Below are 14378 nucleotides of genomic sequence, written 5' to 3' on the forward strand. Positions count from 1 at the left end.
AGTTGTAACACTTTTTCGGTTTTCCCCAATAAGTAAAAAAACATTTACACTAGGATAGCCATTTTGCTATATTATTCATTCTCAATGTGTAAACTACTGAAACAATGTATTTAAGATGTTTTTATGAAATAAGTACAGGTTGGAAAATGTATTTAAAAAAACAAAACTCAACTGTTACAACAGGGACAGTTGTAACATGTTAATAACAGTTACCTTTTTTCACACTACATGACAACAAAGAGGGAAAGCTGTCAAATTCTAAGGCAACAAGATTTGAAGTAGCCTGCTCTTTGGGCTGATTTGGATCCCGGACTCTCCATGGAACCGGCACAGGGTGACGTGGCATATATCTTGGGACTTTGCCTCTGCCCTGACTGATTTGCCCTCCTGCACTTCATTTGAGGCCCCCAGAGGAAGTGGCACTCCCCTGTCTGTCTCCCTCTTTCTGATATTTGGCATACTGTAAACACACACACACACTTTACGTACAGTATTTTATTCTGTTTATTTTTACAGGGACAATACACACCAATCAACAATATTGATCATTCGAACAAATGAGCCATCATTGTAAATGTGCCATGTTACAACCGTCCCAGGTCTCCCTACACTTTTAATTGCTGCTACTACTTTTTTAGCCATGGATGAGTACTTATTTGTCTTTATTTGTATTCCCAATGTGTGCGTCTTCTCTATATTTAACATGTCAGCCTCTTTATTATTGCATGCGTTTTATCTGCTATGTCTCTTTTGGTGTAACTCTGTTAATGTCCTCGCTTCAGGACTAAAGGACTTCTGAGTGACAGCGTGCGCGCCCCCGCTGCCTCAGTAACATCGCGACGCTCCCTGGCTGCTCTTGCGTGCTGGTGCGTGATAACCGGAAAATGTTGACGGTCCCTCAATATTTTCTGATGAAATCTCAAACTAAGGCAGAAACACGGAACTACCAGGCGGGTCAAATTACACTTTAAACCGGGAGAAACCGTAACAGTATTATCAACCGAATTAGATTAAACAGTCTTACATTGTTTACGATCCAACAATTTGTGTTTTAGATCGAATATTGTCTTACTTCGGTTAACAAACGGCTGAGCTAACTAGCTGCTCGTGCTAAGCTAACAGCTAAGCTACACCGGACACCGGAGATCTCCAGCCGGCCGCCGTCGCCTCTTTTACTGGGATTTTAAAACCCGACAACCATGGCTCTTCTCTCGGCCTCACTCTTGGATTTATTCGCCGTTTTTCCCGTCACTGTTTCCAATAAATTCTCCTCCAGAAAGAAGAACAACCGCCGCTGTCAGATGAGTTTTAGCACCGCGCAGCGAGCCGAGGAGACGGACGTTATTCCCGGTTTCCCTGTCTGGGTCGAGGTGGATTTTCATACTGGAAATTAGTTTAATTTCAACTAATTAAAAAAATCAAGGAGAAACTGACTCACTGAGAAATGCATTTAGTGTCAAGTGATTGATTTCCATAAAGGCAGTGTTTTTAAATGGTGCAGCAGTTGGCCTGATGACAGCGTTGTAGTTCACATTTAAAAAAAGACGTTATTAAAATGGTGTAATCACAAAAAAACCTCACACGGTTTTTATTTGTATTTACCTACAATAAACCTAATATTCTGATATGTATTCGGTGTGTGAGGACCCAGGCAGTGTTCAAGTAAATGTGTCTATAAAAAACTGGAATAAATAGTATTATAAAAGACACATTTTGCACTAAAATGTTTAAAAGTATGAGCGGTGACGGACATGTTTCCAGTGGGCAGAGCGCATCCTCCATGGCCGGGCGAGGAGGCCCCCCCGCCGGGCTCCACACTCAGGAAAGCTCGTGGCTCGGGCTGCTGTCAAGGCCCGCGATGTATTTCCTCCAGAAATATCTCCCGGGGAGAAACGAGGCCCGGGCGGACACCGGAGCCGGGTTCATGCTGGAAGACCTGATCCCGGTTCCTCCCCAGCTGACCTACCTTCGGTGTGACGCAGCTACCGGCAGAACGTTACCGTGGCTCCCTGCTGATTCTCACCTGGAGCCTGGTAAAAGCTTGCCGTGGCTCTCCGCTGACTCCATGCGGGAGCTTGGCATCCAGAACACGGATGAAATGAACCAGCAAAGTCAGATGGGGTACTTGTCTTCTGTCAGGACTTTCTTCAGTCATGTTGTGTTGAATTCTTCTCAGGAAGGGAGAGCGACTTCAGGGAAGGACTGGGATCCTGCAGGGAACTCAGCGAGGGGCAGTGGGCCGTGGTGGGGCAGTTTCTGGGGGTCTGAGGGGGGGTCAGGGCTGCTGTCAGACCCGTCCTGGGAAGTGGAGGAGGGTGTCCTCACTGCAGGGCTTTGTCCACAACAATCTCCAACAAAAGCCCCCGAAACAAGCGCCACGTTGGGAGAAGCTTCTGGACTAAGACACAAAGAGAAGCCGGCTGACAAAGAGAGCCGTGAAACACATGATGTAGTCCAGAACATGGAGGAGGGGGGGTCCACAGCCATCAGTCTCCCCAGGTCAGAAGCCCCCTCCTGCAGTGAGGAGGCTCCTCTGACCCCGGAGCAGGACCATGGATACACCAGTCTGGAGGAGGAACATGTGCAGGTAGGATTCTGAACATATTTGTCTAGTTAGTCAAAGTCAACTTTATTGTCAATCTTTCAGTTAAAACAAAAAAATGTATAGAAATATGCATATACATATATATATATATATATATATACATATATATACACAATCAACAGACACATGTATACAAATGCTCACATTAATTTAAGACATAAATAAAAGTGTGTGTGTGTGTGTGTGTGTGTGTGTGTGTGTGTGTGTGTGTGTGTGTGTGTGTGTGTGTGTGTGTGTGTGTGTGTGTGTGTGTGTGTGTGTGTGTGTGTGTGTGTGTGTGTGTGTGTGTGTGTGTGTGTGTGTGTGTGTGTGTGTGTGTGTGTGTGTGTGTGTGTGTGTGTGTGTGTGTGTGTGTGTGTGTGTGTGTGTGTGTGTGTTTTTGACAGCCTGGTGGAAAGAAACTGTTACTGATCAGTTATCCATATTATGACTCGTTATTATTGATCTGTTCCTCCAGGTGAACATGGTGAACGCTCCGATTGAAGAGCAGCAGGATGCCACAGAAAGTAGTCCCACTAAAGAGACTTCTGAGGAGAGGGTAGAGGAGGAAGAAGAAGAGGGTCTATCAGCGGAGGAAGAGGGTCTATCAGCGGAGGAGGAGGGTCTATCAGCGGAGGTAAAAGAGGGTCGGAACCGCTGTCAGAACAAAGCGATCGCCTTCATCATGGGACAACCCTGCAGCGACAACAGCTCCGAGGGGGGGTCTAGCTCTGAGGAAGATGATGATGAAGACGATGAAGACGATGACGGCTTCAACAGCGAAGACTCGTCCGATCTCTCCGACTCCACGGACGACGAAGACTCAGAGCGTCTGTGGAGATATCTGGGTCGCAGCGCTGACCCGTACGACCCCCGAAACTTCACGGCTCTGCTACACACGGCCACCTCTCCTCCCAGAAACATCCCTCCTTCCTCCAGTGACTCCTCCCCCGACCCCTCCCCCTCTCTCCTCCCTCTCCCTCTCTCCCCCCTGGCTGCCTCCTCCCCCCCGTCGGGCAGTGACTCCTGGGATGATTCCACCTCAGCGAGTGAGGCAGATGAAGCAGAAAGTCTCCGTCTGTGGAGCTCCTTCAGCTGCTCGGACCCTTACAGCCCCTTCAACTTCCAGGGACCCATGAGGACTCAGGAGCCCAGAACCAGGACCAGGACCAGGAAGGCTGCCTCCTCCTCCTCCCCCCCCAACCCGGCTGCTCCTCCCCAGTACAGGAGGGAGGAGGCAGAGGAGCGTCTGGACAGCGGCTTCTCTGAACTCTCCGTTTCCTCCTCCGCCTGCAGCGTCACTAAGAAGGTGCGTTTATTACCTTTATTAATGTTTCACTGGCTTTTCAATAATATTCAAACAATCAGAAATTCAAACAGTTTCGAGACACAGATAATTAAAGGGCACATTTAGGATCAACATCTCAAAGAAAAACGTAGATTATAAACTCCTTTTATTTACAAGGGGAAACACTTTTTTATATGAATGAGAAACAACTGAAATCCTCTGGGTCACGAAGTCAAACATTAGAAGATCCAAATCCTCTGGGTCACGAAGTCAAACATTAGAAGATCCAAATCCTCTGGGTCACGAAGTCAAACATTAGAAGATCCAAATCCTCTGGGTCATGAAGTCAAACATTAGAAGATCCAAATCCTCTGGGTCACGAAGTCAAACATTAGAAGATCCAAATCCTCTGGGTCACGAAGTCAAACATTAGAAGATCCAAATCCTCTGGGTCACGAAGTCAAACATTAGAAGATCCAAATCCTCTGGGTCACGAAGTCAAACATTAGAAGATCCAAATCCTCTGGGTCACGAAGTCAAACATTAGAAGATCCAAATCCTCTGGGTCACGAAGTCAAACATTAGAAGATCCAAATCCTCTGGGTCACGAAGTCAAACATTAGAAGATCCAAATCCTCTGGGTCACGAAGTCAAACATTAGAAGATCCAAATCCTCTGGGTCACGAAGTCAAACATTAGAAGATCCAAATCCTCTGGGTCACGAAGTCAAACATTAGAAGATCCAAATCCTCTGGGTCACGTCACGAAGTCAAACATTAGAAGATCCAAATCCTCTGGGTCACGAAGTCAAACATTAGAAGATCCAAATCCTCTGGGTCACGAAGTCAAACATTAGAAGATCCAAATCCTCTGGGTCACAAAGTCAAACATTAGAAGATCCAAATCCTCTGGGTCACGAAGTCAAACATTAGAAGATCCAAATCCTCTGGGTCACGAAGTCAAACATTAGAAGATCCAAATCCTCTGGGTCACGAAGTCAAACATTAGAAGATCCAAATCCTCTGGGTCACGAAGTCAAACATTAGAAGATCCAAATCCTCTGGGTCACGAAGTCAAACATTAGAAGATCCAAATCCTCTGGGTCACGAAGTCAAACATTAGAAGATCCAAATCCTCTGGGTCACGAAGTCAAACATTAGAAGATCCAAACGCTCTGGGTCACGAAGTCAAACATTAGAAGATCCAAATCCTCTGGGTCACGAAGTCAAACATTAGAAGATCCAAATCCTCTGGGTCACGAAGTCAAACATTAGAAGATCCAAATCCTCTGGGTCACGAAGTCAAACATTAGAAGATCCAAATCCTCTGGGTCACGAAGTCAAACATTAGAAGATCCAAATCCTCTGGGTCACAAAGTCAAACATTAGAAGATCCAAATCCTCTGGGTCACGAAGTCAAACATTAGAAGATCCAAATCCTCTGGGTCACGAAGTCAAACATTAGAAGATCCAAATCCTCTGGGTCACGAAGTCAAACATTAGAAGATCCAAATCCTCTGGGTCACGAAGTCAAACATTAGAAGATCCAAATCCTCTGGGTCACGAAGTCAAACATTAGAAGATCCAAATCCTCTGGGTCACGAAGTCAAACATTAGAAGATCCAAATCCTCTGGGTCACGAAGTCAAACATTAGAAGATCCAAATCCTCTGGGTCACGAAGTCAAACATTAGAAGATCCAAATCCTCTGGGTCACGAAGTCAAACATTAGAAGATCCAAATCCTCTGGGTCACGAAGTCAAACATTAGAAGATCCAAATCCTCTGGGTCACGAAGTCAAACATTAGAAGATCCAATCCTCTGGGTCACGAAGTCAAACATTAGAAAGATCCAAATCCTCTGGGTCACGAAGTCAAACATTAGAAGATCCAAATCCTCTGGGTCACGAAGTCAAACATTAGAAGATCCAAATCCTCTGGGTCACGAAGTCAAACATTAGAAGATCCAAATCCTCTGGGTCACGAAGTCAAACATTAGAAGATCCAAATCCTCTGGGTCACGAAGTCAAACATTAGAAGATCCAAATCCTCTGGGTCACGAAGTCAAACATTAGAAGATCCAAATCCTCTGGGTCACGAAGTCAAACATTAGAAGATCCAAATCCTCTGGGTCACGAAGTCAAACATTAGAAGATCCAAATCCTCTGGGTCACGAAGTCAAAACATTAGAAGATCCAAATCCTCTGGGTCACGAAGTCAAACATTAGAAGATCCAAATCCTCTGGGTCACGAAGTCAAACATTAGAAGATCCAAATCCTCTGGGTCACGAAGTCAAACATTAGAAGATCCAAATCCTCTGGGTCACGAAGTCAAACATTAGAAGATCCAAATCCTCTGGGTCACGAAGTCAAACATTAGAAGATCCAAATCCTCTGGGTCACGAAGTCAAACATTAGAAGATCCAAATCCTCTGGGTCACGAAGTCAAACATTAGAAGATCCAAATCCTCTGGGTCACGAAGTCAAACATTAGAAGATCCAAATCCTCTGGGTCACGAAGTCAAACATTAGAAGATCCAAATCCTCTGGGTCACGAAGTCAAACATTAGAAGATCCAAATCCTCTGGGTCACATCATTGGAAGTAAACAACTTGGTAATAGTGTTTATTTGTTGTTAAGGAATAACATGTTTGTTGACTAGTTTTTTTCTCGTAAATCTTGGACTTTTTCTAGGGTTTAGTCTCCCTCCATTTAACCCTCGCTCTAAATAAAGGTCGCTGACACCAAAGAACACGTCCCGACGGACCCGACTGTTGCGTCGCCTCACATCTCTGCGTCTCGGCCATGTGTCGCACTGGAACACACCGCAAAGACGGCCAAGAAGCACGTACGCACTGCGCATGCATGAGTGGCAATAACTCTCCTTACCAGCAGGCGGCGGTAGTGGGTATTCGTCATTCAAAAGAGGCAACCGGAAGACAGACTGCGTGATATGTACAAATATCGTGTGCGTGTGCTGATGAGTTGGTCTTCGGTTTCTTGCGTCCTGGTGAGATGAAAATGAAAGAAAATAGCCGTCTGTGTGTGCCTTCTTCACTTCCGTTTCGCTTCTCATGCACTGATTCGCTAAGCTGAACAGCCAATCAGAGTGATTTCTTTTGTCGGCAGCGGAAGGTGTCGGCACGGCCGAAAAGACACAACGGTGCGGGACACACCAATCTGAGTAGGGCGACAGGACGCTCATCGACGGGCAGACATCTATCGCCGGCTGAGATCGGCTTGGTGTGTTCAGGGCCTTAGGAGGCGTAGCTTTGAACCTGTAAAGGAAAACACTGAATGACCTGTAATCCTCCAGAGTACAAATACTCTGTTCAAAGATATCTACAAAAGCTAATGAGAATAGTATGAAAATGTACTTAAAGTATCAGAAGTAAGAGTACTCATTCTGCAGAGTGATATTACATTTAGCGCTTTACTTTTGTTCATAAAAGATAACTGAAGAACATTAAACAGACTGCACTCGCCCCCCTGTGGACACACAGAGAACTGCACACTTTATGTCCCGGACTCAATTACAATTATAATATAAACTTCTTAAATTCATGAGCATCCTTTTTCATTTAAGACGTTAAAGTTAATATCGTCACAGCCTACAGAAACCTGAAGGATGATCTGCATTAAACATGTGAAGGATGTTATTGATATGAAGGGTCCATTTATTTATTGATAAGGAAAGCTTTTATCACAAAGTTGGTGTTTATTCTCACGGTTTAGCTCCATTTCGGCAGCGGTGGAAAAAAGTACTCTGATGCTTCCCTTGAGTAAAAGTATCAACTTCCTGTACTTGAAGTATAAAAAGTACCCCGATGTGGGGATGGGTCGTTAAGGTTTTCACGGAACTACTACTTTTATCGATAGCGCTTATCGATCCGGTCTTTTAACGGTTCTTTTGGAGAAAAAAACAAGGTGAATAAAACTAACTAAACAAATTGTGAACAAAACTAACATTGCTTTTTAGTTAAATGAAATAAATAATATTTCACATCAAAAGAAACAACAATGTTTTAACAAATCGTATTAAATAATCTGATGACAGAACTGTAAACAGAATAGCTGAAACTTTAACTAAATAAATAACTCAGTTTCCTCTAATCATTAACCCATGTTTGTATCATGGAGTTAACTCGGTGTGTTGCTGCTAGCATACAGAACACCTGACGTGGAAACGTTACTCTGGATGGGGCTACAGAGCTGCTAGAGAGACAGTCGAACCCGGTGCATTCCTCCGTCTGGATGTGGAGCACTTTTGATAAATGTTTAGACACACTGCTCGTGTTGCCGCCCTCACATGCTAAACTCTTATTGCACTTTAGACAACGAGCATCGAGACGGGTAAAGTTTAACCACCTCGGAGCGCGTTCTCTCCGCCATCTCCTCCGTGTGTGTGTGGCTGCATGGTGCAGCTGCGTGTGTGTAAACTGCCCCGCCCCCTCGCACACAGACGAGGGAGTATTAGAGACGGAGTTGGCGACACTAAAACTGCAATATAATGTTTGTGTAGCAATAATACATGACATATATTTTGTACATGTCTCCAGTACCGATAAAAAGACCGATATCGTCGGTACCACGGTCTTTAATAATTCAGCCCGGGGCCCGTTTGATAACGGGGCGCGGTGCCCATCCCTACTCAGATGCTTCCCTCGAGTAAAAGCACCAGCTTCCTGTACTTGAAGTATAAAAAGGGGCCTTATGTGTAATTATTAGTGGTGCACGATAAATATTATATTAGGAATTATGACATAAACCCGATAAAAGTATTAATAGCCCCGATAATATACAATATATTTTTTGGGTAAAAAAAAAAGAAAAAAATACTGCGGTGGGTGGATTGGGATGAGGGGCGCTTGTTTTTCACTCGGCTCCTCCCGTTTTGCCAGTACTGTGGTATTAGTGGTTTAGGAAGAGGGGAGTTCTTCACAAATCCAGCGCTCCCTAACTCATGCCTGGCTGTGACGTAATTGGTTTGCGGCCGTGAAGCCAGGACAGTAAACAAACATGTCGCCGGTAGTATGGGACTATTTCAAAGTTTCAGAGTTAGATAGTTCGCTTGCTATTTGTATTAACAAATGCAGAAGTTCCACGAGGAGGGAAAAGGCAACGAGCTATAATACTTCCAACCTGATTAGTCACCTGAAACATCGCCATCGCTACGATGGTGTGTTAAAAGCGCACGAAGACGCCTGCGCTGCTAAACTAGCGGCGAATCCAAAGCCAGCTGCAAAGGCACCGGGGCTTTTACCTATCCACGAGGCTTTTGAAAAAGGCAAGAACTTTATTTGGGAAAATAAATATGGTCACTTTGAAGAGTCAAAACTGTTCTTGGCTTAGTTTTGTTCATAGTAGTAACGCTCTTGTCATTTGCTCACTACTAGTCTTTGTTTTACCACCAGGTGTGCAAAAACTACAGGTACATTTAATATATATATTATATTATTATCGGTTATCGGTATCGGTCTTGAGAAGCAGGAAGTTATCGGTATCGGTTTCAAAAAACCAATATCGTGCATCCCTAGTAATTATATTTATATATGTGACATTTGTAGATATGATAGTCACATTTCAGTGCTGTGGACAAACAAAGATCTGATGGACGTTTAGTAAAACATTTAAATCATTTGACTCTTTAGTGACTTAAAGAATCCACACGTTTCATTCTTAGAGATGCATTTGGTTAAAAGCTGTTAAATAAATGTGTTGGAATAGAAGTATAAAGCAGCATTCAATGCAAATGCTGAAGTACAATTTTGAGGTACTTGGTAACTGCCCACCTCTGTATTTCAGAGATAAACTAGACGCTGATGCTGCGGTTAGTTTTCACTAAATGTGTTTATGCTGGACTTTATATATTTATAGAGATGTCTTTGATCAACTCTGTTGTTTTTAAATGTGCTGTATGAATACAGTTGGATTGGATTGAACCTGTTTCCTCCTCCTCTCTCTCGTCAGGTGCGTTTCTGTGAGGAAGTGGAGGAGTTCTTTGCGAGCGGGGGGGAGGAGACGGAGGACAGACGGGGTCCCTGGGAGCAGTTCGCCCGGGATCGATCTCGCTTCCTGCGCCGCGTGCAGGACGTTCAGCTCAGCATCGACTACTGTCTGCAGCCAACACACCGTCACCTGGTGTCTCTACGCCTGGGGACAACTGAGGGCAACTGAGGGACAGCAGGACGTCCTGAAGGTCATACGGGACGCTCTGAGGGTCATAGGGACGTTTGAAGGACATTGAGACTTCCTGAAGGTCATTTGGACATCCTTATGGTCAACGAGACGTTTGTAGGACATTGAGATATTGAGGTCCACCAGACTCTGTCCTCTCTGTCCTGGTTATGTTCATCGGGACGTTCTCAAGTTCATCCGGACGTCCTAAAGGTCATCGGGACTTACTGAGGGTCATCGAGACGTCCTAAAGGTCATCGGGACTTACTGAGGGTCATCGGGACTTCCTGAGGGTCATCGAGACGTTCTGAAGGTCATCGAGGTATTAATAGGGCATTGAGACGTCATGAGGCTCACCGGGTCGTTCTCAAGGCCAGCAGAACCTCCTAAAGGTCATCGGGACTTCCTGAAGGACATTGAGACGCCTGAAGGATGGGATCTTGAGGTCCATCAGACTCTGTCCTCTCTCTCCTGGACTCCTGAGGTCCAGGAGACCCTCTGTCCACTCTGTCCTCTCTCCTGGACTCCTGAGGTCCAGGAGACCCTCTGTCCACTCTGTCCTCTCTCTGACTCCTGAGGTCCAGGAGACCCTCTGTCCACTCTGGACTCCTGAGGTCCAGGAGACCCTCTGTCCACTCTGGACTCCTGAGGTCCAGGAGACCCTCTGTCCACTCTGGACTCCTGAGGTCCAGGAGACCCTCTGTCCACTCTGTCCTCTCTCCTGGACTCCTGAGGGCCAGCTGGTGTTTGTTGTGAGGACACGAGAAGCTGCTCTTGAGAGCGAGACACTCTGAGACTTCCTGCTCTTCTGCTTCAGTGCCGCTGCTGCTACGTCTCAAACCAACTCTAGAGAAGATTCTTATCTCCATTTATCTTTCAAATAATTTCACATTTAATCATTCATACATTTTAGAAAATCTGGATTTAATCCTTTCTTTAAATATTTTGGTTTACTTTAAATGAGTTTGAAATGTGGATCCTCTGAGGTCAGACCCTTTGGGGATTATTAGGGGTTAGTGTTCTTCATTCTGCTGCTTTTACTCCTCTTTCTAAAGCCAAAGACTGTGTGTGTGTGTGTGTGTGTGTGTGTGTGTGTGTGTGTGTGTGTGTGTGTGTGTGTGTGTGTGTGTGTGTGTGTGTGTGTGTGTGTGTGTGTGTGTGTTGTGTGTGTGTGTGTGTGTGTGTGTGTGTGTGTGTGTGTGTGTGTGTGTGTGTGTGTGTGTGTGTGTGTGTGTGTGTGTGTGTGTGTGTGTGTGTGTGTGTGTGTGTGTGTGTGTGTGTGTGTGTGTGTGTGTGCCAAACAGAAGATTTATTCAGACTTTAATACATTCATTTAAATTCTGATGATTTCCGATATTTAATTATTTTAAACACTGATTTTACATTTGTATGTATTCATAGGACGTCAAGGATATCACACTTTGAGTCTTAAGTGAATATATAATGCTATTTTTTATTTTAAAACAGTCGCTCTGAGTTCCTATTCAACTGAAATCTCCAGAAAACAAATGAAAGCAGCACATTTTCACATTTAAAGATTGTTTTTCCGTGGCATTTTTGCACGATAAATGACGAGTGAGTGGTGTTTGTAAAACTGAATAAGATCCTGAACAGGAGGAACGATTCTTCATTTAGTTTTTCATATCAATGATTAGAATCGACAGCTCTAGGAAAAGAAAGCGTCCTCATGCAGGATACAATTATCAATATGTCAATTTATTCGTAAAGACCTGAAACCTGCAGAGCTGCACCGAGTTCAAAGCTTTGGCGTTTAAAGTTGAAATACTAAACGGTCACATGACTCAGTCTGATATGATGCAGCTATGTAACCCCTGGTCAACTGACCCTGGTTAAACAAAAAAAATGTACCAAAAGAAATTCACAAAAAAAAGTTGACTAGAAAAAAAAGTTAGCTACTAAATAAATGTTTATATTTTGTCGACTAAAAGAAGAAGAAAAAAAAGTTTAGTTTTTTTCGGGGGGATAATAAAGAAACGGTCTCTGTCTCAGAGTCAGTCGTCTCATAACTGGAAGTGTTTGTCAGTCTATCTGAAATCACTAGGTTAGCTATGTTAGCTAGCTAGCTTACAGCAGGTCTGCAGTGACATCAGGAGTCATGTGATCACTTTGTTAAAATAACACCATCAAACATTTTAGTTTCCAACAACAGTCGTAGCGCGTTTGCACCTGTCGTAGTTGTAGATCTTAAGTTCTATCTATTTACAAGTGATATCGTGGTTCCACAGGGATCCGCCTGAGGGCCACTGCTACTCCGATATCTGAACGTCATCATTAATCTGCAGCTGATCAAAATGTGTTCCTGTTTAAAAATGATGGATTTTATTATTTACAAAATTGACAACATGTTTCAAATCTGTTAGTGTTTCGTCTCTGGGGCGTTTTTCACTTATATTCATAAAATATATATATATTTCATTATAAAATAAAACATTGAATCATCAAATCTTTATTTACAAACCCTTGACAGACACTCAAACACTCGGTACAGCTTTTTGAATCATTATTTACAGGGCCTTGTGAATAATTGAAGATAAAGAGAGAATAAAGTAAAGCAGAATAAATAATCCACATTTTCATCAGGTAAAAAAAAGAAGCTTTTTATTTTTCTAATGTTTAACAAGTTCTGCTTCATCGTTTTCCTCACAATGAATATTAAATATGAAATCGATATTTAATGATCTCTGTCTCTGTGTCTCTCTCAGCATCAGCTTTAGAAACACGTCATTCTATACTCTCACCTGTAGATCTGTTGGAGCTACACGGCACTAACGCATACCTTCATCTACACACCGTTTCAACTAGTGGAAAGTAACCGAGTATATTTACTGCAGTACTCAAACACACTTATTCCTAATATTCTACGTTAGTCTTTTACTACAATGCATATAGAAGGAGAACCATGTGTTTTTACTACAGATGCATCTATAAAGATCAATAACTGTCAGGTAAAGCAATAGTTGAAATATGCCTAATGTTAATCTCATAATGTCAAATATATTAAAAGCGATATCCCATAAGGAGGCTATATTACTGCAGAATAAGTACTTTTGATACTTTCAGCTTACTTTGCAGACTTTCCCTGCTAGCTGTAATATTACTGCCTGTGCTGCAGCGCCTCTTTTCACCCTCTGTCTGAAACCAGAGCTGCTCTGATTGGTTAGCTGGCAGGTGGAGAATTTCAAAAAAAAATCTCGATTTAGAGGAAAAAAATGAGAACTTGAGATAAAAAGTCAAAACATTTAGATTTTTTTTAAAAAGTCAGAATTTTGAGAAAAATTCACAGAAATGTGAAAAATTCTGATTCTTTTTATTTTAAGAAAAAAGGTCAGAATTTAGAAAAGTCATAATTCTGAGTTTTTCAGAATAAAGTCTACATTTGGAGATTTTCAGAAAAATTAATAATTGCAGCACCTCTGTCTGAAACCAGAGCCCACAGCTGGCCAGACCTGTTGTGATTGGTCAAACGCTTAGAGATGTCCCGCCCCTTAGCCTTTCACATACAATGTGTTGGAGCGCAAGTGTTCCACAGTGATGTCACCAGAGATGGGGTCGTTACTAAAAAAAATGTAATATATTACACTACTTCGTTACTCTCTACATAAAGTAACTCGTTACTTTACTCGCCGAGCACGTACGAACTGCGCATGCGTGAGTGGCAATAACTCTCCTTACCAGCAGGCGGCGGTAGTGTGTATTTGTCATTCAAAACAGGCAACAACCGGAAGACAGAGAAGAAGAACAGACTGCGTGATATAAACAAACAACACATAGCTGTGCGGTAGCTTCACGTTAGCATGTGTTCTTTGCAGGTGTGTGTTGAGGTTTGACTACGTGGTGTTTCCAGCAGTGGATAACAGCTGCTGGCCTGGACACAGTTTGCACCTCACCGTCACATTCCTGTCTATTCTTCGGACGAACTCAAAGTAATGGGCATACCTCCACCCCTCGAGAGTTATCGCTGACTCAGCCATGTTTATGCAGCACTGCACGTGGAGATGTGGACGCGCAGATTACGTACATATAAACCTGCGGCGGAAACCCCTCTTGTCTGTCAGTTTGATTATGGCTGATTTTAGTAAGTAACGAAGTAACGCGTGTCGGGGCAATGTTAGTAACTGTAGTGATTACTGAATTATAAAAGTAGCGCGTTACACTACTCCGTTACCGACAAAAGTAATATTATTACAGTAACAGTTACTTTGTAACGCGTTACACCCAACTCTGGATGTCACTATGTTACAGAAGTAAACAAAGGAGTCCAAGGGGGGATCTATATCTATGGTTTCCATGGTTTTCAGATGTGGATTTTTT

At 43.4% G+C, this 14378-nt stretch overlaps 1 protein-coding gene across 2 annotated transcripts; it reads left to right on the forward strand.

The window, feature by feature from the left end:
- Window positions 1-867: 867 nt before the first annotated feature.
- LOC117560032 (protein phosphatase 1 regulatory subunit 15B) lies at window positions 868-11199 on the forward strand. Of its 2 annotated transcripts, XR_004571105.1 has the most exons (4): window positions 868-2587; window positions 3063-3893; window positions 9840-10530; window positions 10661-11199. XR_004571105.1 is itself a non-coding variant. In XM_034236783.1 (3 exons), the coding sequence occupies exons 1-3, from the start codon at window positions 1724-1726 to the stop codon at window positions 10044-10046; spliced, it is 1902 nt and encodes a 633-aa protein (XP_034092674.1). In that variant the 5' UTR covers window positions 868-1723; the 3' UTR covers window positions 10047-11199. The 2 variants fall into 2 exon arrangements, 1 of the variants encoding a protein (XP_034092674.1); XM_034236783.1 differs by having other exon boundaries at window positions 9840-11199.
- The last annotated feature ends 3179 nt before the right edge of the window (window positions 11200-14378 follow it).

This window comes from Gymnodraco acuticeps, unplaced genomic scaffold (genome assembly GCF_902827175.1).
Source record: "Gymnodraco acuticeps unplaced genomic scaffold, fGymAcu1.1, whole genome shotgun sequence".
In the NCBI taxonomy this organism is placed as follows: Eukaryota; Metazoa; Chordata; class Actinopteri; order Perciformes; family Bathydraconidae; genus Gymnodraco; species Gymnodraco acuticeps.

Coding starts and splice junctions, on each gene's coding strand:
- LOC117560032 (XM_034236783.1), top strand. CDS start 1,724: ATGTTTAAAAGTATGAGCGGTGACGGACATGTTTCCAGTGGGCAGAGC. Junction 2,588..3,062: donor TGGAGGAGGAACATGTGCAG/GTAGGATTCTGA, acceptor CTGTTCCTCCAG/GTGAACATGGTGAACGCTCC. Junction 3,894..9,839: donor CCTGCAGCGTCACTAAGAAG/GTGCGTTTATTA, acceptor CTCTCTCGTCAG/GTGCGTTTCTGTGAGGAAGT.